Source organism: Eremothecium sinecaudum, chromosome VIII (genome assembly GCF_001548555.1).
Source record: "Eremothecium sinecaudum strain ATCC 58844 chromosome VIII, complete sequence".
Classification (NCBI taxonomy): domain Eukaryota; kingdom Fungi; phylum Ascomycota; class Saccharomycetes; order Saccharomycetales; family Saccharomycetaceae; genus Eremothecium; species Eremothecium sinecaudum.
The window spans coordinates 886,910-911,771 of NC_030899.1; the positions used below are offsets into that span (position 1 = coordinate 886,910).

General features: G+C 40.6%; 16 protein-coding genes and 7 non-coding genes across 23 annotated transcripts; 14 read left to right on the forward strand and 9 right to left on the reverse strand.

The window, feature by feature from the left end:
• Window positions 1-118: 118 nt before the first annotated feature.
• On the forward strand, window positions 119-1,234 carry AW171_hschr84989 (HHR156Wp; the record flags this gene model as incomplete). The annotated part of the gene is made up of 1 exon (XM_018134432.1): window positions 119-1,234. The coding sequence occupies one exon, from the start codon at window positions 119-121 to the stop codon at window positions 1,232-1,234; it is 1,116 nt and encodes a 371-aa protein (XP_017989921.1).
• On the reverse strand, window positions 1,231-1,944 carry THG1 (tRNA guanylyltransferase; the record flags this gene model as incomplete). Its single annotated transcript, XM_018134433.1, has 1 exon — window positions 1,231-1,944. One exon carries the CDS (start codon window positions 1,942-1,944, stop codon window positions 1,231-1,233), a length of 714 nt encoding a protein of 237 aa, XP_017989922.1.
• A 377-nt stretch (window positions 1,945-2,321) lies between these two features.
• On the forward strand, window positions 2,322-3,116 carry AW171_hschr84991 (uncharacterized protein; the record flags this gene model as incomplete). The annotated part of the gene is made up of 1 exon (XM_018134434.1): window positions 2,322-3,116. The coding sequence occupies one exon, from the start codon at window positions 2,322-2,324 to the stop codon at window positions 3,114-3,116; it is 795 nt and encodes a 264-aa protein (XP_017989923.1).
• A 78-nt stretch (window positions 3,117-3,194) lies between these two features.
• On the forward strand, window positions 3,195-3,264 carry AW171_hschr84992. Its single transcript, XR_001930139.1, has one exon. It is a non-coding gene; the product is annotated as an HHRSNR61 (small nuclear RNA).
• A 63-nt stretch (window positions 3,265-3,327) lies between these two features.
• On the forward strand, window positions 3,328-3,387 carry AW171_hschr84993. The gene has a single exon (XR_001930137.1). It is a non-coding gene; the product is annotated as an HHRSNR55 (small nuclear RNA).
• A 102-nt stretch (window positions 3,388-3,489) lies between these two features.
• Window positions 3,490-3,567, forward strand: AW171_hschr84994. The gene has a single exon (XR_001930138.1). It is a non-coding gene; the product is annotated as an HHRSNR57 (small nuclear RNA).
• Window positions 3,568-3,899: 332 nt separating this feature from the next.
• Window positions 3,900-4,226, reverse strand: RPS25A (40S ribosomal protein eS25; the record flags this gene model as incomplete). The annotated part of the gene is made up of 1 exon (XM_018134435.1): window positions 3,900-4,226. One exon carries the CDS (start codon window positions 4,224-4,226, stop codon window positions 3,900-3,902), a length of 327 nt encoding a protein of 108 aa, XP_017989924.1.
• A 449-nt stretch (window positions 4,227-4,675) lies between these two features.
• Window positions 4,676-4,747, forward strand: AW171_hschr84996. The gene has a single exon. It is a non-coding gene; the product is annotated as a tRNA-Glu (tRNA).
• Window positions 4,748-5,010: 263 nt separating this feature from the next.
• On the forward strand, window positions 5,011-6,639 carry NUP2 (nucleoporin NUP2; the record flags this gene model as incomplete). Its single annotated transcript, XM_018134436.1, has 1 exon — window positions 5,011-6,639. One exon carries the CDS (start codon window positions 5,011-5,013, stop codon window positions 6,637-6,639), a length of 1,629 nt encoding a protein of 542 aa, XP_017989925.1.
• A 105-nt stretch (window positions 6,640-6,744) lies between these two features.
• SGD1 (Sgd1p) lies at window positions 6,745-9,639 on the reverse strand (the record flags this gene model as incomplete). The annotated part of the gene is made up of 1 exon (XM_018134437.1): window positions 6,745-9,639. One exon carries the CDS (start codon window positions 9,637-9,639, stop codon window positions 6,745-6,747), a length of 2,895 nt encoding a protein of 964 aa, XP_017989926.1.
• Window positions 9,640-9,840: 201 nt separating this feature from the next.
• On the forward strand, window positions 9,841-10,926 carry MSP1 (protein-degrading AAA family ATPase MSP1; the record flags this gene model as incomplete). Its single annotated transcript, XM_018134438.1, has 1 exon — window positions 9,841-10,926. One exon carries the CDS (start codon window positions 9,841-9,843, stop codon window positions 10,924-10,926), a length of 1,086 nt encoding a protein of 361 aa, XP_017989927.1.
• Window positions 10,927-11,045: 119 nt separating this feature from the next.
• ERV1 (flavin-linked sulfhydryl oxidase) lies at window positions 11,046-11,637 on the forward strand (the record flags this gene model as incomplete). Its single annotated transcript, XM_018134439.1, has 2 exons — window positions 11,046-11,122; window positions 11,196-11,637. The coding sequence occupies 2 exons, from the start codon at window positions 11,046-11,048 to the stop codon at window positions 11,635-11,637; spliced, it is 519 nt and encodes a 172-aa protein (XP_017989928.1).
• Window positions 11,638-11,694: 57 nt separating this feature from the next.
• Window positions 11,695-13,293, reverse strand: VRP1 (Vrp1p; the record flags this gene model as incomplete). The annotated part of the gene is made up of 1 exon (XM_018134440.1): window positions 11,695-13,293. The coding sequence occupies one exon, from the start codon at window positions 13,291-13,293 to the stop codon at window positions 11,695-11,697; it is 1,599 nt and encodes a 532-aa protein (XP_017989929.1).
• A 324-nt stretch (window positions 13,294-13,617) lies between these two features.
• AW171_hschr85002 lies at window positions 13,618-13,687 on the forward strand. The gene has a single exon (XR_001930136.1). It is a non-coding gene; the product is annotated as an HHRSNR46 (small nuclear RNA).
• A 295-nt stretch (window positions 13,688-13,982) lies between these two features.
• On the reverse strand, window positions 13,983-14,054 carry AW171_hschr85003. Its single transcript has one exon. It is a non-coding gene; the product is annotated as a tRNA-Met (tRNA).
• Window positions 14,055-16,482: 2,428 nt separating this feature from the next.
• OTU2 (deubiquitinase OTU2) lies at window positions 16,483-17,421 on the forward strand (the record flags this gene model as incomplete). The annotated part of the gene is made up of 1 exon (XM_018134441.1): window positions 16,483-17,421. One exon carries the CDS (start codon window positions 16,483-16,485, stop codon window positions 17,419-17,421), a length of 939 nt encoding a protein of 312 aa, XP_017989930.1.
• A 153-nt stretch (window positions 17,422-17,574) lies between these two features.
• Window positions 17,575-18,813, forward strand: YLF2 (Ylf2p; the record flags this gene model as incomplete). Its single annotated transcript, XM_018134442.1, has 1 exon — window positions 17,575-18,813. The coding sequence occupies one exon, from the start codon at window positions 17,575-17,577 to the stop codon at window positions 18,811-18,813; it is 1,239 nt and encodes a 412-aa protein (XP_017989931.1).
• Window positions 18,814-18,931: 118 nt separating this feature from the next.
• On the reverse strand, window positions 18,932-18,986 carry AW171_hschr85006. Its single transcript, XR_001930140.1, has one exon. It is a non-coding gene; the product is annotated as an HHRSNR69 (small nuclear RNA).
• Window positions 18,987-19,547: 561 nt separating this feature from the next.
• RPS20 (40S ribosomal protein uS10) lies at window positions 19,548-19,904 on the reverse strand (the record flags this gene model as incomplete). Its single annotated transcript, XM_018134443.1, has 1 exon — window positions 19,548-19,904. The coding sequence occupies one exon, from the start codon at window positions 19,902-19,904 to the stop codon at window positions 19,548-19,550; it is 357 nt and encodes a 118-aa protein (XP_017989932.1).
• A 308-nt stretch (window positions 19,905-20,212) lies between these two features.
• On the reverse strand, window positions 20,213-21,688 carry AW171_hschr85008 (HHR168Cp; the record flags this gene model as incomplete). The annotated part of the gene is made up of 1 exon (XM_018134444.1): window positions 20,213-21,688. The coding sequence occupies one exon, from the start codon at window positions 21,686-21,688 to the stop codon at window positions 20,213-20,215; it is 1,476 nt and encodes a 491-aa protein (XP_017989933.1).
• Window positions 21,689-21,843: 155 nt separating this feature from the next.
• On the forward strand, window positions 21,844-22,584 carry NFU1 (Nfu1p; the record flags this gene model as incomplete). The annotated part of the gene is made up of 1 exon (XM_018134445.1): window positions 21,844-22,584. The coding sequence occupies one exon, from the start codon at window positions 21,844-21,846 to the stop codon at window positions 22,582-22,584; it is 741 nt and encodes a 246-aa protein (XP_017989934.1).
• Window positions 22,585-22,612: 28 nt separating this feature from the next.
• Window positions 22,613-22,930, reverse strand: MCO14 (4a-hydroxytetrahydrobiopterin dehydratase; the record flags this gene model as incomplete). The annotated part of the gene is made up of 1 exon (XM_018134446.1): window positions 22,613-22,930. One exon carries the CDS (start codon window positions 22,928-22,930, stop codon window positions 22,613-22,615), a length of 318 nt encoding a protein of 105 aa, XP_017989935.1.
• A 126-nt stretch (window positions 22,931-23,056) lies between these two features.
• On the forward strand, window positions 23,057-24,562 carry APM2 (Apm2p; the record flags this gene model as incomplete). The annotated part of the gene is made up of 1 exon (XM_018134447.1): window positions 23,057-24,562. One exon carries the CDS (start codon window positions 23,057-23,059, stop codon window positions 24,560-24,562), a length of 1,506 nt encoding a protein of 501 aa, XP_017989936.1.
• Between the last annotated feature and the right edge of the window lie 300 nt (window positions 24,563-24,862).

A 24,862-nucleotide genomic window follows, 5' to 3' on the forward strand; every position in this document is an offset into this window, starting at 1 on the left:
ATGACGTGAATTTCGCCTTCATGTGATCATTTCTACTTCTAAATTGTAAAAAGAGATGCATGTGTAAATTATAAGTTGTAACAGGATCATACCGCCGTAGACAACTAATGTAACTTTAATGCCGTTAGAACTATCTCGCAGCTCTGAAAACTGCATAATAACTAGCTATAAAGTAACCAGTAATTCCAAGTATGCCGTTTATGCAGAAATTGATCTAGATGGGTCGGTCCAAGGTTCTCTGCGCCTATTCAACATTGATAAACAAAAGAGTATCCCATTCAGATTATCATTGAAACTTGGATTATATGAAGATAAAGACTATTCAATATTGAATCGATTAGAACTAGTTGAGGTTCCCCTAATAAGTAATAATACCGTTGAAAAGAAATCTGTATTGGTTATAACTACTGGAAATGCAATACAGCTGGTGAGTTTAGAACAACTCTTTGGGCTTCCTGAGACTGACGAAGAGATACCTACGTGGTATTTAGCGAATAATAAGGATCGCATATTGAGTTATGTTGCAAAGGCTTTAAAAGATGGGTCAGTTGATATTTGGTTCTGCACAAGGCTTGGGACGATATCAACTGTAAAATACTCTCTTCGTCGAAGAAAATTCCACTCTTATCGCGCATTAGTGGAGTCCAGTGATGATTCCTTGAATTATATGTCCTCTGGATTTGACAGTGCTACTACCTGGGAAGATAAGGTCGGCCCTGTGAAACAAGTTGCCATGGCATGTTTTGACAACAGCATTTACTGGCTAGACAATGGCACTCTGGAGAAACATAATGTCACCCAGTCAATGAACCCAGAGGTAGAGAATACGCTAATTAGTGTTACTTTTGCTACTGTCAAGCGTCTGCGAACTACCTCTCTCGTGTACTTCTGTGAGTCCATAACGAATCTGGGCTGCGTTCTACATAAAAGGAATACAAGAGGAGACTGGGACCTCGTACGGATATTCGAGCGAACAACTAATTGCAAGGAAACATCACCACTGGTGGATTGTCAGATGCACTTCAATGGCGACAGCGATCTCACTATCGTATCAGGAAGCGAGTGCGGGAAGGTTTACAAATGGAAATACAATTACAAGTTGGATATAGAAGTAGAAAGCCAAGTTATCGAGGTAGCTCAAGAAACTGATATAATTCATTGCATCCAGCTTGTGGAGGATTACAGAGCGTACTTTCTATGCAACAGGGCCGAATTACATTACGTAGATATTTAATAACCGTCAAATAATTCGTCTATCTTCTTTACAACATCCACATGAAGGATCTCGCCTTTTGAAGTGATCAAAGAGCCTTTCTTAAACATCTCTTGCTCATTATTATAGTTGACGCCACATTCACTGAATAGGATTTCATGCTTGTCACTTGAAAGAGTACCACAGAGCTTCTGTTCAGCCTGCTGCGTAGTCAATCCACATTTAATAACTAGGTTCCAGAATGCAGTGTTGTACAAATTGTTGATATGAGTATCTACAAACCTCCAGCACAAATAATCTTTGATCGTCTGTAAGTTTGGATAACTTATACACCTGGCATCAAAACACGGTAGATGTTTGTAATGCAGCGATTTATCAGGGAAAAACTTCGGCCATAGTGCCACATAGTTAGCTGTAAATAACGTCGCAAAAAGCGTGCTTAGTTTATCCTTTCTTCTTTGATATAAAACACATTCTTTCTTGAGAATAAATGAATACTCATCACTTTCCCCAAAAGCCATAATGATATCGCTGGAATATTTCAATACAACGTTCTTTGCACATGAATTCATTAACTTCAAGGCTGCCTCATCATTGGGCTTGTCGAACTCATAGTACTTCGAGAACTGGTGAAAGCTTTTACCATCTATTCTTACGACGATATACGTTTGAGGTAAAAGCGTATCATGAACCTCAAATTCCCTCACGTACTCAAACCTAGAGTTTGCCATTACACCAAACCACCTAATTACCAGCCTTAAGCGCTTTTTGTCTCGATATATGAAGTTAATGTCACGGTAATAGTACGGTGTGCTAGATGCTCATCGGCAGATAAAGCCGTATAATGTCGATATTCACAAAACACAGGAAACACAGCATAAGAAACAGTATAGGTACCCAAATTCTACGCCTGCATTACCATGAAACCTAATGCTCATAATATACCTCTTAATCGGTAAATTTATCAAGTCACGTGAACGCGGCATTGCCCTTAAATATTTAATAGCAACAGAAGACTTAATAGGGATGATACCTCACTAACTAACACGCATACAACTGTTATATTATTGGTATCAAAGGTATAAGACTGGTCAGCTAATGAATAATTATGGTAAAGAAGCAAATAATCCGTAAGAAGGCTAAGACTCAGAAAACCAATGTAAAGAAACAGAAAGCAATTTGGACCATTGGTCATAATTTGACTTTATGGTGTGGTCTGATATACATGTTAAGTGATGTTTATGGTTGGATAACCCTACTACGCTCTCGTTCATGGAAAGCTTTACTATGGACTTTCACCAGGACCCCAATAGCGCCTACAAACTGGATTTTTGGTTCAATCCGTTACATTCCCAAAGTGTGCTATCGTTTAAGCTTAATAGGAGTATTATGTTCACATAGCGTAACATCATGGCAGAATTGGTCCCATTTGAACCCAACTGTTTATGATTTATTGAGCACAGATAATTTCCAAAATTTGCTAATTGCAATTGTCTGGCTTTTTACAGGATCATCTGTCTTCAAATTGGTGCCCTTTATTGCAACAAGCTATTTGCATCTAACCAAGAAGGCCACTGCAACTGAGCGCGAAGTCACCAAACAGAACAGAAGACTTCTACACTGCATCGCATACTCGGAAATCTTTGTTTTACTTTCATTGGTCCTCGACACGCTGCTCTTCAAGGGTATCGCTGGCTTTACCCTTATCTTCTATGTGACAATCTTCTGGTTGAAACTAAACTTCTCCCCATACGTTCAAAACACAGCACTATACGCTCTTAACAAGTTCGATGGTGTTATACCGGCCAGCCGCAAGAAGCAATGGCAGTCAACCAAGGACTTCCTCATCAATAGTGCTCGCGAGAGAGAAGCCACCAGAGAAAAGGTAAGACTAAGACTATAAACTCTACAATATATACATTTTTAAAATGCTTGTAATCGGCCAATATTACAGGAACTAGTTTCTAATGCTTTTCAGATTTTTTGAGCTTGGTAACAGTGTTGTCTTCCTTCTTGGTTCAGAAGCAGAACTGAATTAATTTTATCATCATTGTAGAAAACTAGTGCACCTGAAATGCGCTCGATCCCAGTAGAAGAACTGCTTATACCTAATTTCAGATGGTGATGCATGATATTATCCGTGGCACATATTTCCGGAGAAATCATCGCCGGATATAAGAGAGCTGTGGAAGCTATTCATCATTAAAGTAATCCCAGTCTTCTCCTGGAAGCCATGTTCTCATGGCACTTAGCACCCTAATATAGTGAGGTTCCCCATCATAAACGAAGAATTCCTAAATTAACAGTTTTGTCCTGCATATACTTCCTCAGTGGAAAATAAAGTCTATAATCATATAGGAAGTCTCACTATAGGGTTAGATCAACACAGTAACACAAAATTAGCTGTTTACTACATAGCACTGGCCTCAGTAGCCATATACTAACAGCCACTGGTCTCTTACTGGTCTTTTGCAGAAGTCGACATCTGGCCATGAAAGTTGTAAAAAGTTGCTTCCTTTTATACCTTTTACTGGAAAATTTTTCCATACTTAACATATAGTGTAAGCCCAAGATTTCGCGAATGGGGCCTCTAGGGCTGGCAAATGTAACGTGAGAATGATATATTATACGTTTCTAACTATTTAATGAAATATACAAATACGTTCTTTAGTATAGCTCATTGCATTTATTCAGAAGCAGTTGCTCTAGTGTAAATAGCTTGCTTAGAGTGCTTAGAAATTGGCTTAATGATACCTTCTCTTTCCAAGTGTCTCAAGGCAACTCTAGCCATGGAACCACCAATCTTTAATCTGTCAACTAAGACGGAGACAGAAACGTATCTGTAAGTTGGAACTTCTTTCAAAATTCTGTCCAATTTGTCTTGGTCTAGAATGACGGCGTGTTGAGCCTTGTCCTTGTGGGACTTCTTGGACCACTTCTTCTTGGACTTCTTACCACCTGCCATGGCGGCAGCGGCCTTTTGAGCCTTAGATAATTGTTGTTTTGGAGGCATCTTACTGTTTGTGGGTTAGTAAATTGTCTTTATAGGTTTAAGCGCTTATTAGTATTGGGTAGTGATAATTTTAATAGTGGATCTTTAAAGCTTCAAGCCTCTGGATTGGAGAAAACCACGTCTTTCAATTATATTCCATACAAATATCAACACTAGCGACCTTTCAATCTGCAATTATAGTGGGTAACATACTCTAAACGTTCCTAGCTAGCTTCTGTGGCTAATTAAAGGCCTGTTATTGAATCTATTGGTCGTAGTTAATAGAATCGTAGTAGTTGGTGATGCTCTGGGAGAGTGGGAACTGGCCGCGACGTTGTTACGACGAAGCCGCTCACGTGGCTCCCAGCAAAAACAGACATGTGTGGGTGTGACATGTTTGGGTGCAGCAGTCACATATGACTGGGGACGCTACGTTATGACGTGTCCGGAGAACAAAATTTTATCAAGTGTCCGATATAGTGTAACGGCTATCACACCACGCTTTCACCGTGGAGACCCGGGTTCGACTCCCGGTATCGGAGTTTTTGCAGTCTTTGCATCGAGTTTTTTGCTGCAGCCGAGACTAGACTATTCATGAGGAAAGTTATATGCAATAGTATTCAGTCCAAGAGAGTCTTAATACCCAGGAGGCGCCAATACTGAAAAGCGTTAGCGCTCATTTTGGCTGTTTATTACAACCCTTGTGTTTGGCAGTACGATGTTGATAAACAGTAAATCTGAAAAAAAAAAACCCACTACCAACCTACTACTGTAGTAAAAAGGTTAAGTAAATATCATTTTAATAATGTCCAAGAGGATTGCAGACTCCCAAATTACTCGGGAAACCTTTGGAAATGAATTTGAGTCTAACGAAGCTACTGGAAAGCCAACTGTTGCTTCAGAGTCGACGTTGCGGTCTAGGAAAATAGCGATGCCTAAGAGAAGTGCCAATGGCTCTTCAGGTGGTGCGTTTAAAAACTTGTTTTCGTTTAATAAGGGCAATTCAGCTGCTAAAGAGAACACTGAAACAGCCCAGAGTGAGCAAAATGCTAAGATTGAAGCTGTGAATTTGCAATTTAGGGATAAAGTGGTGGAAGCAACCAAGGTAGACCCTTTTGTTGATCTAAGACCTATATTTGAGAAGTATAAGACTTATATGCTTGATATATCATCAGCTACGCCATCAGCCTCTGCAGCATCTGTAGAGTCGTCTGCTCATGTAGCGGCAGCCTCTTCGGACGCGGATTCTGAATCTGACCATGAAGTTAAGGTAGAGGGGCCAAAGTTCGTTGTAGATAAGAAGCCAACTACCACAGGTTCTGTTTTTAGTTTCGGTCCAAAGAAGAAGGAAGTAAAAGACAGTGATAGTGAGAGTGATGTTGAGATTAAAGGCCCTGTTTTTAAGTTTGACGGTAATGTATCCAGTGATGTCTTCAAGTTAAAGAAGGAAGAGGACAAGCCAGCGGCACCTGCCACGAAACCTACGTTTAGTTTTTCCACTGGTAACAGTGAGAAGAAAGCAGTAGACGAGAAGAAGAATGAAGCAGTGCCCTCTTTTTCTTTCGGCGCAATGGGTAAGAAGGACGATGCACCAAAACCTGCGTTCACCTTCACGGCTCCTAGTGAGAAGAACAATGAAGGGAAGTCTTCCTTCGCATTTCCTGGTCCTGCTGAGAAGAAAAACGAACAGAAAACGGCATTCGCAGCTACTGCTGGGGAGAAGAAAGACACCAAGCCATCGTTCACGTTTGGGACTTCTACTACGGAAAATACCAAGCCTCCAAGCTTCTCTTTTGGCATAACTCCAAAACCAGAGACTTCTAAGCCGCCTTTCTCGTTTGGTGCCAACCCCCCCTCATTTTCTTTTGGCACCAAGAAGGCTGATGGTGACGATTCAAAACCTGCAAGCAACTTTAAGTTCTCGCTGCCTTTTGCACAGAACTCAGCAACACTGAATACAACTGAAAAGCAGGCAGAATCTAAAGCCCCTAATAAAGTAGAGGACCACGCTGCGGAAGCTAAAGAATCTAATGAAGAGGAGCACGCCGCGGAACCACAGTCAAACCTGAATATGACCAACGGTGAGGAAAATGAAGATGCACTATTCTCCGAACGCGCAAAACTAATGATCTTTGACAGTGAATCACAAAGTTACAAAACTAAAGGTCTAGGAGAATTAAAGGTTTTACAGAGTAAAGATGATAAATCAAAAGTGCGGATTTTGTGCAGATCTGAAGGCATGGGTCATATTCTTTTAAACACCAATATCGTGAAGACATTTACTTATGAACCTCTTGGTCCTGAAAATGATGATTTAATAAAATGTCCTGTTATCACAGAAGGTAAACTAGAAACTTTTGTCATTAGGGTCAAGCAGAAAGCTGATGGACGTAAACTCGTGAATACTATCGCTTCTGTACAAGACTCTATGTAACAGTTTAAGTATAATTGTAATTTGTAACTCGTAAATTTATTATTTTAAATATTAAACAGTATTTTATCGTAAGATCTATTGTTATCTATGCATATATTACTTGGTCTATAAATCTGTGGCTTCATCAGTCAATTGTATGAAGCGCGAAACGGCCCAATCCAGCCTTCTTATTTTACGTTCATAGTCCTTGATATTATCGCCCTTGATTATATGATCCCTGTACTTGAATTTCTTACTGATGAACCACTTGAAAGACTTTAAAATAGTCTCCTTATTATCAGAATGTATGCCTTTACAGACAAGGTCTTTCATGTAGTCGTCTTTGTAAATAAATTGCTTCTTGCCTGAAACCTTAGTTACTTGCTCAGATTGTCTTGCTACAGTTAAGAACATCTGACAGAACAATTGCTCAACAAATAGCAGACCATCAGAATTTAAACCTCCCAACAATGAAACATGCTTGAAGACATCAAGTTTTAATTTACCCATTCCTAGCAAGTAACCAAAAAACGAAGCAACAACTGCAATCTTTTTTAGCCTTGCGTCGATAGATTGATCACGGGCATCATCGAACAATTCATCCTCGTTATCACTGTCGCCGTCTGCCTCAAACTTCTTAATGACATCCCAGAAGAGAAATTGGAATGATTTCAAAATATTATGGTTGTTTTCACAAAGCTTTGCACCTAGAACGGAATAATATGGATTGTAACCATTATTGACACCATCATTTGCCAAACAATGCAGTAAAACCTTGGGAATTTCTTGAGTTTGCTTATTCTTGAGATTTAATTTCTCAAGTTTGGTAAATGCCTCCATGTAATCTTGAGCGGATACAATGCTTATAAAAATCGCCCGCCGTGTGTCAGTATTCATCCGCAGTTTTCTAGCAATTTCATCCCAGTCTGGAATTTCATCTAAAAAGCCATCTACTATTCTCACTTCGGAAGGTTTCTTACTGTCATTTGTCTTGGGCTTCGCCTCGTCAAATGCATTCTCCATATTACCTTTCCAGGAAGCACCGACAAGCCACCACTTACCTTTGGTCTCCACATTAATAATATCATCTAAGGAAACTTGCAGCGGTTCATTGGAAGTTGGCGCAGAGTTTCGCAATGCATTAGATAAACTTTTCTTCAAATTATGATGGCTTGGTGCCAAAATAGAAGGTTTCAACTTATTATTCTTCAAATCATACATGGTTTCTAACAGAAACTTCATCCTTGGAGTCTGCTCGATATCTTTTACCATTGGTAATAAAGTTGCCATAATTTCCTTCAGAGCCATCGGATCATCACCACGAATTAAAGGGCCACTTACGGACACAATGCGTAATATCAACTCCATTGAGAACTCATTAGGGGTCTGGATAAGTAGCTTTATAATATCGTACAGAATTCTAGAAGAAGTCATGCCAAAATCGTAAGCGTAAGAAAGTAGAGTGAGAAGGTTGCTGCACTGTTTAGGAATTAACTGGACTTTAACATCACTGTTTGTCTTCGTATGCTCCATCTGGTTATTATACTGTTCAATAAAAGACTGAACTAGAACTTGGATAAACGAAGCACCTATCTCCAGGCCTCTCAGTTTCCAAAGGGAATATGCAACACTAGCAAAGTTCATCACAAAACTGTCCAATAACCTGGTTTTCTGGGAAACTAGCTCAATAATTTGAGAGTTAACAATTTCTGCTACAGTTTTCCTAGCATTAGAATCAAAAAGCTCATTAATGGATGAGACTATCACAGGAATATTAGACTCAGTTAACTTGTTTAGTGAAGAACGTATCTTTTTCTGCAGCTCAACTACCGCAGCATCTTCTCCCTCAGAACGTTTATTCCTGAGCAGAGGAGGGACATATGCTTGAGAGCTTGATGGCGCAACGTAAGGATTCTCTTTTACTCTTTTCTTGGGTTCCTTTTCGCCTTCCAGTTCACGAAGTTGTTCTAGTTCTTCATCGTCCAGATCTTCGGAACCAAACTCATCAAAATCGTCAGAAGATAATTCGTCATCAGAAGAAAACGGATTCTCTACATTCTCTTCTTCATCAGATGATCCTATGTCTTCTGACTTATCGGACTCACTGTCGCCACTTCCGGCATCAGATTCGCTAGGACTACCGTCGTCAACATCGCTGTCCACTTCTACAGCACTATTATCACTTCCGTAGTTTTCAAAAAACTCCAAACCTTCGAGCAGGCCTCCAATAGCATCGTACTCATCGGTTGCACGTAGTTTCTTCTTCTTACCCTTTAATCCCAAGACTTTTGCGTAATGTTTCATATCCTTCTCATCACGCTCCATCGCAGCTCGCTCAGAAGGAGTCAGAAGATATGAGGCCTCAGAATCCGCTTTCCTTTTGCGGGACTCTTTCGTTTTCTTCTCGCTACCACTGTCATCAAACCCGTGGAACTCTTCCTCGTTGGCGTCATCGGAAACAACTTTTTGGCTTTTTTTGACAGCAGATTTGCTTGCTTGAGCAGCCTTTTTCTTCTCCTTCAATGCCTTTAGCTTAGCCATAGTCTTCTCTACCGTCATCTCCTCCTCGCTAGAGCTCTGGTTTTCTTCAGATGAGATGTCGTTTGCCTCAGATGAGCTACCGTCGTCCTCAGTTTCCAACTCCCGAAGCTGCTCCCATTCTTCTTCATTGAGATCATCGTCATCAAACCCTTCAAAATCATCCGAAGACAGCTCATCATCCGACGAAGGAGGTAGGGTGCCACTTCTTTTTCCATTTTCCTTACCAGTAGGCTTTATAACCTCATCTCTAGCAATACTTTTGTTCACAGGTTTCTGAAACTTCTTGAAAGGAGCATCCTGCTTGCCACTATGTTTTGCCTTCTTCTCCAATCTTTGAAGCTTCCTTCTTTCCTTTCTGCTCTTAGATCCTCCCTTCTTTTTTGTTGTGTTCGTGGTTTTAAATCTACTATCATCACTGTAGTCCACAGACTTCAGCTCATCGAGAATAGCACCAGGTATGTTAATTGAATGCTTTGACATCAATCCTTGTAACCCTTTGCACCCTAAACACACTACCTTAGCGATATAGCACTGACTTATGTGATTTAAAGTTGGCGATGAGCATCGTTATTAAAGTAAAATTTTCCGAACATGAATTTTAAGAATTCTGTCTTGTTTTGCTTCAATAATTCGTTCACTATAAAGACCCATAACCATCAACATATATCTCAATAAGACGTTATGGGCCGTGGTTTAGACCTTAAAACTATTACCGATTGGACTGTGCTAATTGGAACTGGTATTTCGCTTTATTATTTAGTTAATAAACTGTTAACAGATGAGGGTGGTCCAATATCAAATCCTTCAAAAGAATCACGGGAAAAACAATCAATAGCATGGCAAAGACTGCTTGAATCCAATCCTAAATTGGCAAATGTACATCTCAGTGGTTATGAACGTAATGCTTTGAGTTCGGTTGTTGGTCCACATGAAATTGATGTCACGTTTTCCGATATTGGTGGCCTTGAAGATATTATAGATGAGCTAACAGAAAGCGTTATTTATCCTTTGACAACTCCGGAACTATATAACCATAACTCTTTGCTTGAAGCGCCAACAGGTGTTTTGTTATATGGTCCTCCGGGATGTGGTAAGACTATGATTGCTAAAGCTTTGGCTCGTGAAAGTGGGGCGAATTTTCTCTCTATTAGGATGTCATCCATCATGGATAAGTGGTATGGTGAATCTAATAAGATTGTTGATGCTCTATTTTCCCTTGCTAATAAAATACAACCTTGTATCATATTCATCGACGAGATTGATTCTTTCCTAAGAGAAAGAGCGTCTACTGATCACGAGGTGACAGCAATGTTGAAGGCAGAATTTATGACCTTATGGGATGGTTTGAGTTCTAACGGCAGAATTATAGTCATGGGTGCAACCAATCGGATTGCAGATATTGACAGTGCATTTTACAGAAGATTATCCAAACGGTTTTCTATTCCATTGCCGAATGAAGATCAACGTAGAAAGATTTTAAAGGTCCTTCTAGATGACGTTGATGTAGATGAACAAGATTTTGATCTTGATTACATTGTTAAATGTACAACTGGGCTTTCTGGTTCTGATTTAAAGGAACTTTGCAGGGATGCTGCCCTAAATGCAGCTCGTGAATATATTAGACAAAAAAGAAAACTAGCTGCTGAACCAACTAATGATACTTCCTCTTTGAAATTAAAGATGAGACCATTAAGGACTAATGATTTCCTAAAGAATTTGAAGCAGGATGCCAGCCATCCGTTTATGAGCTCTATGGCTTTAGATTAATTGTTTAGCGAACTTTCATTAGTGCATCATTGTATACGCTTAGTAAACCTTTTGTATATTTTAACTACATAAGTGATGAGCTTACAAAGGTGTACTTCTAAACTAGGCTAACTAACAAAATGGATGATAATAAAAGTGAATCTAAGGTCGTGGGTCCTTCTGGTAGAAAGATAGTATATGATAAAGACGGAAAACCGTAAGTTTAGAGCTTTTTTGGTTCTTTAATTATAATTAAAAATGCTTTACTAACGTCAGCGCCAATAATATAGGTGTAGAGTATGTAACACAATGCTAGATTTCCAGTTTGCTACTGGTGGAACTGCTGGAAAAGTTGCTTCATCCTCTAAAAGTCCTGCTTCTGAAATACCAAATGGCTCATATGCGCGAATTGATCCTCCGGATGTAGAGCAATTGGGACGCTCTTCTTGGACACTCTTACACTCAATTGCAGCTAGGTACCCTGAAGCACCCAGCACAACTCAAAAACAGGAAATAAAGCAGTTCATGACCATCTTTTCTCATATTTACCCCTGTAATTGGTGTGCAAAGGATTTTGAAGAATTCATCCGTAATAATGCACCAAGGGTTGATTCCAGAGAGGAATTAGGAAGGTGGTTATGCGAAGCTCACAACGATGTCAATAAAAAGCTTGGCAAGGAGGAATTTAACTGTAACTTGTGGACTAAAAGGTGGGTTGACGGCTGGGATTAAACCGGTGATTTATAAATAGTCTTTAAAACATTCTAAATAAACCATGATATACCTCTTTTATGTAAATAATTTTAAATTTAAGGGCACACTGCTACCTCTACCACTTGGGTACAGCTTGGTGATGCCTGTGAACTTCCTAGGTTTCGGAAGATCACTAGCATTAACGAATTTGAACCTCCGGTCGTCTATTGCCGTGCGTGAGTTTGAGTCGAATTCAGCACCACTATTGACACTTCTGATGGTGAATTGTGTGCTATCAATGTCGGCCGCTGCAGGAGGAATATTTGCCGGCTGCTCTGCGTTGCCATCTTCAATTGTAGAAAAGATTCGATGTTTCCTAGAAGTCGATGGTGCAGAGGAACCTGGCGTCTGTACAGCCGTTTCGGAGACTGGCTGTGGAGGAGGGGGAGGAGCCTTATTTATTGGTATAGTATCCTCAAATGTAGCAGGAGGACTGAATGCAGCTGCGGGTGGAGGAGACGTGGGCAATTCAGGGGCATGTGAGGTAGGAATTGGTGGAGGAGATGGTACGGGAACTGCAGCAGCAAAATGCTTTGAACTCGACCTTCTATGCTGAGATGAGAGATGAGGAGGTGCACCAGACTGAGGAAATGGAGGTGGGTTTGAAGGAGGTGCTGGAGAGCTTGTCTGTGGTGGCGGTGCTGGGGCTGCCGGTGGCGGTGGTGCCGCCGGAGGTGGTGGTGGTGCCATCACAGGTGGTTTCTGCTGTGAAGGTTTTTGTCTTATTCTAGCTGCAAGTTCGTCCTGCATTGGATTGCCGGAACGCTGTTGTGTCACCGGCACTACAGGAGTTGCCTTGCTGCTTGGCTCATCCAATTCTTCCTGAGATTTTTGAGTGGTATAGCCGGAAGTGCCATCGACCACAAAACGATCGTCTCGTTTCTTTTGTATCTGCGCCAGGAATGGAAGGCTACCACCGGACGGTATCTGGGATATTGTGGGTGAAGGAATAGAACCAGGTGAAGGAACAGTAGGAGCCGCAGCATTTGGTATTGGTGGTGGAGGGGTAGTTGGAGCACCAACGCTAGGTAATGGAGGCGCTAAATTAGAGGGGGGGGGAGGAGGAGGAGGAGGAGGAGGAGGAGGAACCGAAGGATTTCTGGCATTTACAGGGGGACTTCTTGACACCTCTGGCGCATTTTGTCGATTTAACTTTGGCGGCCCTACATTCGGAATAACAGGGGGGGGCGATTGTGGGGGACTAGTATTCGAGGAGACAGGACGACCAGAAGACATAGAAGGGGGCACACTCGTCGGCACTGGCGGTGCTCCACCAACGGGAACTGGTGGAGCATTTGCCTGTCTTGTTGGTTTCAATTTCGGAATCCCTGCGGCAAAAATATCACCCAATTGTGGACCAGAAGGCATCGGCGAACGTACACCTGGCCTACCAGCTCCATTGGGACTGCTCATGGGTACAGAAGAACCACTAGAGGAATTTGTCGTCCCACTAGCCAGCAAAGGAGCACTTCTATCATTTGTTTCAGCTTTCCTTAGCCTCGAACCCTTTCTAATATCAGATAATAATGCATTTCTTCCTGCCATAACATTTGCTGCAGGTGCAGGAGAAGCATTACCCCCATTACCAGTGAGTGGTGGTGGAGGTGGCGGTGGAGGTGGCGGAAGACCGGCCATTTTATATTAACTTATAGTATTTTAGTTATGCTTTTACAGTCTATAGGTAGATCTTCTACGTATAGAAGACAAAACCCCTTCTAATAGCCAAAGTCATATTATCACATAATCCGGGTAACACTTATTGCTGTTTAAAAATGGGAAAATGAAAAACTTTTGACCGACTTTACTTCTTCACCAGTAACTCCACCAACAAAGTAGTTACTCGAATTTTCTGACCTCTTAGAGCGTTTAAATGCTATATTTAGGGTTACTTTAGAACAGCAGTTCTGCTATAGCATTTCAACCGCACTAATTGTGTCTGGCAGACTAATTTGGTCTAATATGGCATCTTCGAAGATCCCTATGCTTTCTCTTCCGTAGTATGTGGATTCAAAGCGATGCCTAAATAAAGTGATTGATTCTGTGATAAATGCTTTGTACAGTCATAGACGTGCACTCATTATCGCATATGTGTTGCATTCAGTTTGCAGCTACTGTTAGGTTTCAATTATACATCTGTAATACAAAAGCCAAAACGTAAAACACTATGTACTTTCAACGTCAGCCATAGTTATCCTGTATCTTTTTACTAATAAGTTAGACTCGTAATTGCACTTTCCACTCCATAAACCTAGCTCAAATGCAGATGGGCAATAGCTACCCAAAGATCACGTGACATGGATTGTAAATCCAAAAAAAATGAAACTTAGCGTCGCCTGGTTTCGATCCAGGGACATCAGGGTTATGAGCCCTGCGCGCTTCCACTGCGCCACGACGCTTATCTGTGAGATCTTTACAATTATTTTATGCAAAATCGCCTGCTATCTCGGTTAGCGGTATGTTAACTACAGATGTAAGAAGGTTCCTTTACTAAAAGGATAATACTTATTCCTCGCAGCTTGCAGTGATCTGCTACACATGGATGTGTAAATCCAAAGTTAATTTTGGATGAATTTTAATTAATTAGGTTTTCGCACAGATTGCTTCGTATGTCTCTTATAGCAGAAAGGATTAACTAACAACTGACCATATCATAACCATAATAACCATATCATAACCGGCTACAACCGATGAATTGGTTGAGTCCACGAGGATACTTTACTAAAAGAAGCAACGTGCCCAAATTTAAACCAAATTAAACCAAATTGACTCCAAATTGACTCCAAATTGAATCCAAATTTAATCCACCATTACACAAACTTTGTTGGAAACCACAAGGTTACAGCCAATTACCAGCATTACAGGTTGTCTATAAACACTCTATTAACAATGCAATTATTTAAAGTTGATATGTGGTTTCTGACTTTGAAGAATTGTACGCAGGGCGTACGAAAAAAGAGTCCTACAATCTGTCTGTCCTTATGTCCGGCCCTAATACATAATGGGGTTAAGTAGTAACAACACCTAGTAAAAGCTAGAAAAAAATGTAATTACGGCTCAGAATAAGCCAGACATCTCTACAGTAGGTATTCGTACTCCACAACTACTCTCTGTAGGCTCTATAGGTCCAATTTACAGGTTTCCTAATACACTGCATTTTGTGGTGGTCATGTGAAGCGTGTAGTCATGGAGTGGATATTGTAATTCCTGGATGAGTACTAAATATATTGGTATGACCTCAACTACGTATTCTGTAGAACAGAAATGACAGCAAAGAACACCTTGAAATATCCATGATTTGCCTTACAAGCATGTTTATTGACGCTGCCTAGTTTCTCTGTTAAATAAAATACGCTAATAGGATATGTTTGTACCCAAGTATAGAAGAAATCTTACCGTTGAACCTACTGAGGGTACTTTAAACTTTCAATTAACGCAAATCCGCAATTTCGCAAATAGTTAGTCACAGAATTGTCGTTCTATCAGGTTAGGGCAAAGAAATTTGTCGTAAAGTAGTTCATCGTACTTAATTTTTATGGTAACATGCAATCACGGCTTTAGGTCTTATTGCACTGTGAGTTCAACCAACATTATTTGCTTAATTACCTCAGTAAATATATAAATACGTGCTAATGGCCACACTGAAGACTCAGAGACAATTAATGAAGGTCAAAAAACAATAAAATGGTTTCAGTTAATCGTTTCGCAGTTCTAGCATCAGCTCTATTTTCTTCAGTTATCACGGCGGCTTCTCCAGCTGGCCAAAATGATCCCTCTATTTTGGAAGCGGTAAAGGCGGCAGAGAAGTGTATTGAGGAATTCGGAGGAAAACTTGGTTCAATCACTGGTCTACTTGTTCATGAAGCTCCAATTGCTGTAAGCACTGTTGGGGACGATGACGATGCATTCTTGGAAAACATTTCAAAATGTTGGAATAAAGCAGGTGTTTCCGAGTACTCCGTTATTTTCACTGCTAAGGAAGGCTCTAACGAGGAGGACCACACTATAAACTACCCTGATGTTGAGAAGCTCGCTCAAACTATTGAAAAGAACTATACCCCCGGTAAAAGTAGAGTCACCACAAATAGCGTTATTAGGGACGGCCCTAAGTGGATTGGTCAAGCAAACGCTTATAAATCGGTCGACTGTACCGGAGATCTATTCTGGTCGGCGCCTGTTTACCACATGCAATGCGGCCACGATGCTCCACAGGTAACTAGTTCAATTAATTATGCAAACGGTTGCTGTGGATCAGTGTTTGCTATCTTCTCAAGCGTTGACTGTGTAGGTAACAGAGCATACGGTGCATATGTTGAATCATTGCAATCTATGTGTTTCGGAACACTAGGTAGACCATACTTTAAGTCCATTCATGCGTCCATCGTCAGATATTCAGTATGTGCATGTTAGGTAACTAACTCCGCAACTTAAACATATCAATGAACAGCTAGGCAAGTCACTTGTTTCCTCCAGGCTTTGGTACCCAGTGGGACACCAGCTAGTGAGGGTTCAGGTACTTCTACTATATCTCAGCAGAGCGTAGATAGTCATGTTGCTAATCATCATGATTACGTGACTCACAGTTAGTTCGTAAGACTAGTTTAACAGCTGAAACGAGAATGGAAATGAGCTCCGGCAGTAGAGTGCTTTTCATTCTTTATTATATAAACCTAAAGACAACGCTTTCACTATACAATCTAGTTTTGATATTACCATTCACGTGAACACAATACACACAATCACGTGAACGGTGAAGCATCAGAAAGGATATCCGTCGCTTAGCCTATTACCTATTCCAGTACAATTAAATTGCCAAGACAGACAAGAATGGCTACCGAAGAGGAGATATCAGCTCGCCATCGCAAGGAGCGGAAGGATCTACAGAATCAAATAACCAGTTTAAAAAAACAGGCATCTAAGAAGACTAGAAAACAGGTGAATTTGAAATGCGAAGAGCTAACGAAGGATTTAGAGCAACGACATTTGTCTGAATTAAAAAGCTTCAGAGTTGAACACGGATTGGAGGATAAAGAAGAAAGTGATAATGAAGATATATCTCCAGAACAGCTTTTGGAAGAGTTGTCTTTAAAGCAAACAATAGACGAGACGCCAAAGCCGCCTGCAGAAGAGCGTGAAACTGTTCCTAAACGGTCTAATAGACAGAAAGCTCGGTTAGCGAAAAGAGATGCTGAAATAGCTAGAATTAAGGAGGAAGCTAGAGCAGAAGCGGCATTGCAGCCGGATTTGAAGCGAATGGAACAAGATACACTTAATAAGATTTGCCAGATGAATGGTCTAGTACAATATGATATTCGACCAGATGGCCATTGTCTCTTCGCCAGTATACTAGACCAGTTGAGAGTTCGTCATGGTTATGAATCACCTAAGCCGTATGTGTTTCCCGCAACCTATAGAGGACCACAATCATTGCAGGAGATGAATGTGCCATCCCTTCGCCAAATTTCGTGCAGCTATGTCCGAGAGCATCGCGATGACTTTATACCTTACTTATTTGACGAAGAAACTATGTCAATAAAAGACCTTGACGAGTACACTGAGAAAATGGAGACTACAGCTCAATGGGGAGGTGAAATTGAGATATTGGCGTTAAGCAAAGTTTTCCAGTGTTGCATTAGTGTAATGATGAGCGGTAGATCAGTTCACAAAGTTAATGAAGACGAAATAACTAACCCAGAGCTAAAACTAGTGTATTACAAGCACAGTTACTCATTGGGCGAACATTACAATTCTTTGCATGATTTATAGAGGCCTCTGAGGACCAAATTCTACATAACTAATACAAATTTTGTAAACTGACTAAGTGAGCAGGAACGCGGCAGCAAAAAGTTAAACTATGTCGGTCACTATAACGCTAACAAGGCCTCAATAGATACCCGTTTAAAACAAAAGGAGTCAATAATGAATATACTAACGAGGTTATATTCCACTGGAGGTATCCTAGGACGCACATCCAATAACCTTACTAGTGGTATCGTTGGTTTGGCAAATGTTGGAAAATCCACGATTTTCCAGGCTATAACAAGGTCTAAGCTTGGGAATCCCGCAAACTACCCATTTGCGACTATTGAACCAGAAGAAGCCAAGGTGGTTGTTCCATCCGCTCAACTAGATTATTTACAGAAGTTATATGGTTCCGAGAAGAAAATACCTGCTACGCTAACGGTTTACGACATCGCTGGGTTGACAAGAAACGCATCGCGAGGCGAAGGTCTCGGTAATAAGTTTCTAGCTGATATAAGGCACGTTGATGGTATATATTCGATTGTACGTGGATTTAGAAGCGATGAAATTATCCATGTCGAAGGAAGTGTCGACCCAGTACGCGATCTGGCTCTTGTACAGGATGAACTTGTGTTAAAAGATCTTGAATGGCTAGAAGCTGGAAAAGGAAGAATAGAAAAGAAAATAGTACGTGTAGCGAAGACCTCACCGGAATATACAGCTTTTACCTCGGAATTGAAGCTGCTCAGTAGGCTGGAGGAATTCCTCTATGAAGGCAGAAGGGTATCTCATTTTGCCAAAGGTTGTACAAAGGAAGAGATTGACATTATCAACACTCACAACTTCTTAACCGCGAAGCCATCATTGATCCTTCTGAATTCCACCCCCAAAGACTATTTGCTCCAAAGGAACGAGTTCCTTGATCCTGTCAAAAAATGGGTAGAAGAATATTCTCCTGGCGAAGAGGTTCTACTGATCAGCGCCGAGTTTGAAAGGATATATAATGAATTCATCGACAGAGATGACCTTGCAGGTCTGGCAGACTACATTAAAGTGACTCTAGGCGACGAAGCTCCTAAAGTCGATAAAAAGCTATCTTTTCTGCCACAGATGATTATTAAGATGCGTGAGCGCCTAAATCTAATCAGTTTTTATACCTGTGGTCCTAAAGAATCGCGACAGTGGACTATAAGAAAGGGCACCGAAGCGCCAGGAGCTGCTGGTGTGATCCATTCAGACTTGGAAAAAACCTTTATTTGCTGCAATGTGATAAAGTACTCTGATGTCCAAGACCTAGAACCCCCACTACAGGAATCGCAGTTGAGAAACAAAGGCAAAATCCTTCGTGGTGGTAAAAAGTATGTAATGCAAGATGGCGATATTGTCCACTTCAAGGCTGCTAATAGCAAGAATTAGTGGATAAGCGTTACAAATCCATGTAAATAGAACAAAATAAGAGCTACAAACCTGTTTGCAGTATCAGAGCATTTGACAATAAAATCTTCGCATATCAATAGAATAAACAAATTCTTTGATCGACTGAGCTGGGTTTAAAATCATGTCACTTGGACATTTTTTCATCATCAAACAGGGACAAAGCATTACTGAATGATAGTATCCTTCAACTAAAGGTCATGATCATTCAGTGATCGTACTTTGTTTGGCTTTCAAAATCAGTGAGATGTTCCAGTATAACAGGCTATGGTTTTTAAATCTTTCTCTATTTATACGTTTCACTAAAAGCGAAAAAAACCGCGCGCTTTCGTAAGATGACAAAATCGCCCGGACCTAACACAAATCTCTGCCTATTGCACTCCCCTCGAGCCCTAGCATTACAATGCAACCTTTTCAGCCTCTTATATTGATCAAATATACTATACATTACGTAGGTTTAAGTACACAATATTTCAAGTTGTACAGCGGGTGGTGAAAGAAAGACTTCAATCACCAAAAAACAGGAGTTGCCCAAAAGCAACTACTAGAATTTTAAGTCTTGATATCAGGTTTAGCCACTGATAGTAAGCAGAGGTCTCAAACTGTCTTACCTAGAGTGGGCTGCACGACTTAACAGTAATACTTGTCATATGGTACAAGGGCCAAGAGATTAACAAATACACAAAAACAGTCCAGATCAATTAGACCAAAGACGCTTAAGCAGCAATGGTAACTTCAATGTCAACAGATGGTTGAACAGCCAATTGAGTGATTCTCTTAGCGATTTGAGCTGGAGCTTGCATGTCGATGTATCTCTTGTGGATTCTCATCTCGTAAGTGTCCCAGGTCTTAGAACCTTCACCGTTAGGAGTCTTTCTGGTGGAGATCTTCAAAACCTTAGTTGGCAATCTAATTGGACCCTTCATGACCAAGTTGGAAGCTTGAGCGTTCTTAACGATGTTAGAAGAAACTTCTTCCAACTCCTTGACCTTGGTGGAGGTCAAGGTCATTCTGATCTTGTGAATGTGTGGTTGTTCGTGTTCTTCGACCTTTTCCTTTTGAATATCAGACATTTTTGCTATACCTTTTGATTGATGTTGGTGATAGTGGAAGTGGGTATCAGCACTTTAGTAGTTAAGCTCATCTTCAGATTCAAGACGTGAAAAAATCTTACTAAGTTACCCGGACAGAACAAAACCAAAATGTACGGATGTACGAGATGTAATCAGTATGTACGGTAGGAGCAGTCATAACATGACATAGCTAAAGGATGGCAATCATATAGACCTACATAATCTACTTTAGACATAAATATGCAGTCAACTAATAACCTTGTAGAAGTCATATTAAAGTACTAAGGATCAGAAGTAGTTTTAGCTCACTATTTTGAGGTAGTAGGAGTATATTCCGCTCTGCGATTATGCTCATCGTCAGAAAAGTTCAAATCATCATCGTGATCTTGCGCATTGTAAGTTTCATCCCCTAGAGTATGTAAATCGTCAAGGTCAAATTCAGTTGCATTTTCAGGATCTGTAGGTAATTGCTGGGAGCAAGCTAACATATATGAAGTCTCCGTAGGTCTCCATAGGAAAGCTAGCGTTACAAAGACACAGTAATACACTATTGAAGGCCAGATGTCCATTATGAAGCGCGTTTTCCAGTATTGTTCGACCATTTCATCTGTAGACATACTTAGCATCATAAATGTGGTAATTGCTATTCCAGCCATTATAACTGCGAGAGATATGTAGATCACAGCGAGGAACTCCTTGTACATTTTCAACTTTACAACCTGCCTTTGCTCCTGTAAGTATTGAAGGGTATGGCTCAATGATCTTAAAATCATGAAGTAGAAGCCCATAACAGACGCTATAGCTGGTATTATTGTTATGAGTGGGAGCATGGAGGTTGATTCAGGGTCGGTCATGTAAGCCTGGATAAGGAATGCGGCCGAGACGACGAAGTTGAGGACAGTGAAATACTGGATACGCCTCATCAGCTTACGGTTGAGTTTAGGGTATACAATACCATAGCCCAACCCGACCACCAGCAACAAGAAGAATGAGAAAGAAAGCTTAGCAGCGCTCAAAATCGAAATGAAAACCATTAGCGCATTCGTACCTGGAGTCTGGCCCTTCTCATTCTTAATATCGTAGTAGGACCAAATAAAGATGGTATCAATCGATAAGAAGATGAAAAACGCGAGAAGGTACTTTTGAAGCAACAAGAGTTCGTGTTTGTTCTTCCACACCGTAAACGAATACAAAGCCATAGCAACCACATACGCAATAGACAATAACCCATATAGAGGAAGCAAGTTGATCTCAGCCGCAGGTAGATGACCAAATGCGTTTCTAAATTCCACAAAACCTTTGAAGTTACCGTTAGGGATATGTGCATAAACACAGTAGTAGCCTGTATTCTTCACTGGGTACGGTTTCTCATATTTACCGACATCAGTCATCACAAACTCCATCAATTGGTTTCTAGATGTCACATTCTCACCCTTCTCAGGATCATATATCTGATTCCGCAGTATCAGGTGATCCTTTTCACTTTCTTCACAAACCCCTTTACTAATTGCTCGATCATTACAGTACAAATAGTTAACATGATCTTTCTCGACACCTAAGAATTCAAAATCTCTCCATTCTATAATAGCGACTGCTACGCCAGCCTGGTCCTTATCTATTGATTTAATATTGAAGGAAATATGTGGATCCGTCTTTCCGCCCCAATCATCTTTGCTATACATTCCACGACAAACTAGGTTGGTGTAATTACTAATTAGAACTTCATCAGCCCATATAAAGGGAAGCAATAAGCAAATTATAGTAGCCAACTTACGTAGAATCATCCTTTTATTGTTGCTTTATTGTGTTTCTTTATTTCTGATACTACGTATATGAAGTCCTGAACATTTACTTTTATAAAACTTAATAAGTGAAATACTGCGCATTATTAACAAAAAGCAAAAAGCCGGATAAGGATCTCTAATACCGTTCTAAGAGGATGTTACGGTTGGGTAAAGTTTGCAAAGTGATACCAAGAAGGTTTCTTAATATCAATACGCTTTCAACGCCAAATGAGAACGCTCTGAAGTTTATTTCCACTGATGGTGAACTGCTCCAAGAAAAGGGAGCACCAAGCGTAGAAATAAAAAATACTCAAATTAATTTGATTCCTTACGTTCCATTGGCATCTAGAATATTTTCACAGTGTCCTATGGTCGAATCTTTGATGATTGGTAATGATTTTATTACGATCAATAAGGATGAGCTCGTTAACTGGAACCAAGTAACTCCTACGGTAATGGATATTTTAACGCAGCATCTTGCTAGTGGTGCCGCTACCGTGCTTCCAGAGTTTTACGATGCTCAAGTCGAGGATAATAAGCATAGTATGCCGGCTCCTACTTTTGAATACGACGAAGATGAGCAGGAAATAAGTGAGATGATCGAAGAACTTATCAAGACAAGAATTAGACCTGCCATTATGGAAGATGGAGGCGATATATTGTACAGGGGCTGGAATCCAGAGACAGGGATCGTGTATTTGAAGCTCCAAGGCGCTTGCAAGTCTTGCTCTTCAAGCGAAGTGACGCTCAAACACGGAATAGAGTCTATGTTGAAGCACTATATCGAAGAAGTCCAGGGCGTTGAACAGGTCATAGACCCAGAAGAGCAGGTTGCCTTAGAAGAGTTTAAGAAGTTGGAGGAACGGATTCAGAATAAATCCCGGAAGCAGGAGTAGATGTATTTTGTATATATTGGTACTTTATTTATTGCGACTTAGTCAGATACTTTTCGATTTGCTTTGCCATCTTAACGTCAATATTAGTGACTCCACCGGCATCATGCGTAGTTAGACTGATCGAGACCCTGTTATAGGTAGTTGTTAGCGTGGGATGATGGCCCCACAAGTGGGACCTCATCGCAATTTTATTGAGAAACGCCCAGGTCGTCTCAAAATCTGTAAGTTCTACGTCCCGATGCAAGCTGCCGTTGACGTACTTCCACGGGGTTAACCCAGCGAGTTCAGCTTCAAGCTTAGCTTGATTAAACAGTACTGGTGCTTGCTTTATTACTTTATTATACATAAGTGTTGTTTATTGTTCCAATTATTAAGGGTTTATTTAGCAAAGTAACAGACCGAATTTAAACACCTGATTAATTGCAACTATAATAATTTGTAGAAAACGAGGGCGAAAGCACACTAGAGAGTTATGAGTGCGGCACTATTCATACTGGATGAGGAATTGCATCTACTCGTAGCTCGTTCCCTGAAACCTATACCTTCATTATTAGAACCGTTGGAATGGTTCATTAAAGATCCGAAGAAAGAACCCATTCTTCAGAATAATGGTTACAACTACATATATATACAAAGAGATGATCTGCTATTTGTTTCTATGAACTATGGTACTATTAATGTCAATCCAATGACAACATTTGCATATTTGGTCCAATTACACCAGCTCTTTCAGAAGTACCTGGGACAGCAGTTGAATAAAGTACTGGTTTGTGACAACATAAATGTAATTCATGAACTAATTGATGAATCAATAGACATGGGAATTCCACAGCTAACGGACTACAATATTATCAGGGACTATATCAAAGTCAAGGTAGTGATGAAGTCACCGGACAGTGACGACGATGATCCTTCAGCGTCTAAAAAAGAGAAGGGCGTGATAAAGAAGACAGGAAGCAAGAAGGAGAATGACTCGAAGGCATCGGATGAGAATTATATCAATAGTTTTATTGCTAAGACTATGACCTCTGCAATATCCTGGAGGCCGAAGGGTATCCACTACAACAAGAACGAGTTTTTCCTTGATGTGATAGAACAACAGGAGTATCTGGTAGACTTTGACCGTGAGCAGGTTCGATCCAACGCTATACATGGCTCTATAAAATGCCGTTCGTATCTTTCAGGAATGCCGTCCCTCACTGTTGGTTTTAACGATATTATTACCCGACTGAACTCCTCCAATCAGATACGTTACCACCAATGCGTGGATCTAAACTACTTGGCAAGCGATGGACAAATCAGGTTCATTCCTCCTGATGGGGAATTCCAGCTATGCTCTTACAAGCTCCCCAGGCCCGTTGCAGAGCTGCCCATGATTAGTCTGGATGCCTTCAATGTCAAATTAAAGCCCAGCAAAAAGCCTGATGGCATCGACAGGCTGGTTCTCAGCGTTACCATCTCTACCAACTTTAAGCGCCAAGATTCCACCAGCTTTCTAAACATCAAGGTTCCTCTAACCAAGATATTCTCCCAGTGGGAAGTAGACCTGTCCTTCCAACCCCGCTTCAAATGCGATAAAGGTAACGTTATGTTTAACATCACCGACGACTACATCCTATGGGAATTGGGAAAGATCAAAGGCGGTAAAGAAAACAGTCGCTTGACAATGCAATCCGAATTCCACCTGTACTATCATCAGCGCTACGAGAAACTTAATCAGGATCTTTCTCAATCTATGGACCCTCCACCAGCTCGTTGCGGCCCCCATCTAGAAGAACTGTACCAACAGACTCATGATAATCCACAACAAATCTCAAAGTCCACACTCTTGAAAATAGACTTTGAAGTACCTTACTACACCCTTAGCGGTTTGAAAGTTCAGTTCCTGAAGATTGATGAGCAGCAACTAAATTTTCAATCTTTCCCATGGATCAGATCAAAGACAGTTAATCACGAAGTATACGCATATCAACTATAATACGAAAGCAAATTAAATAGATCTTCTTATTTGCAATTAATAATCCACTAGAGGATTATAATGCTGAGAACTACATATAATAGTACCTTTTAGCAAGACTTCTTTCACTACCCTTTAGTTTCGTAATATAGGCATGTGCTTGTAGCGACTGTATAAATTTTAACGTACCCCGGACAGAATGAATTATCTCGAACAAAATAATGTTGGATTCGGCCTAGAATAAGAAGCTTGAGGTGATATTAGCTGAATCTACTAAGGTTGAAACATATTTTACTGTGCTTAGGTGCTGGTGTACATTTC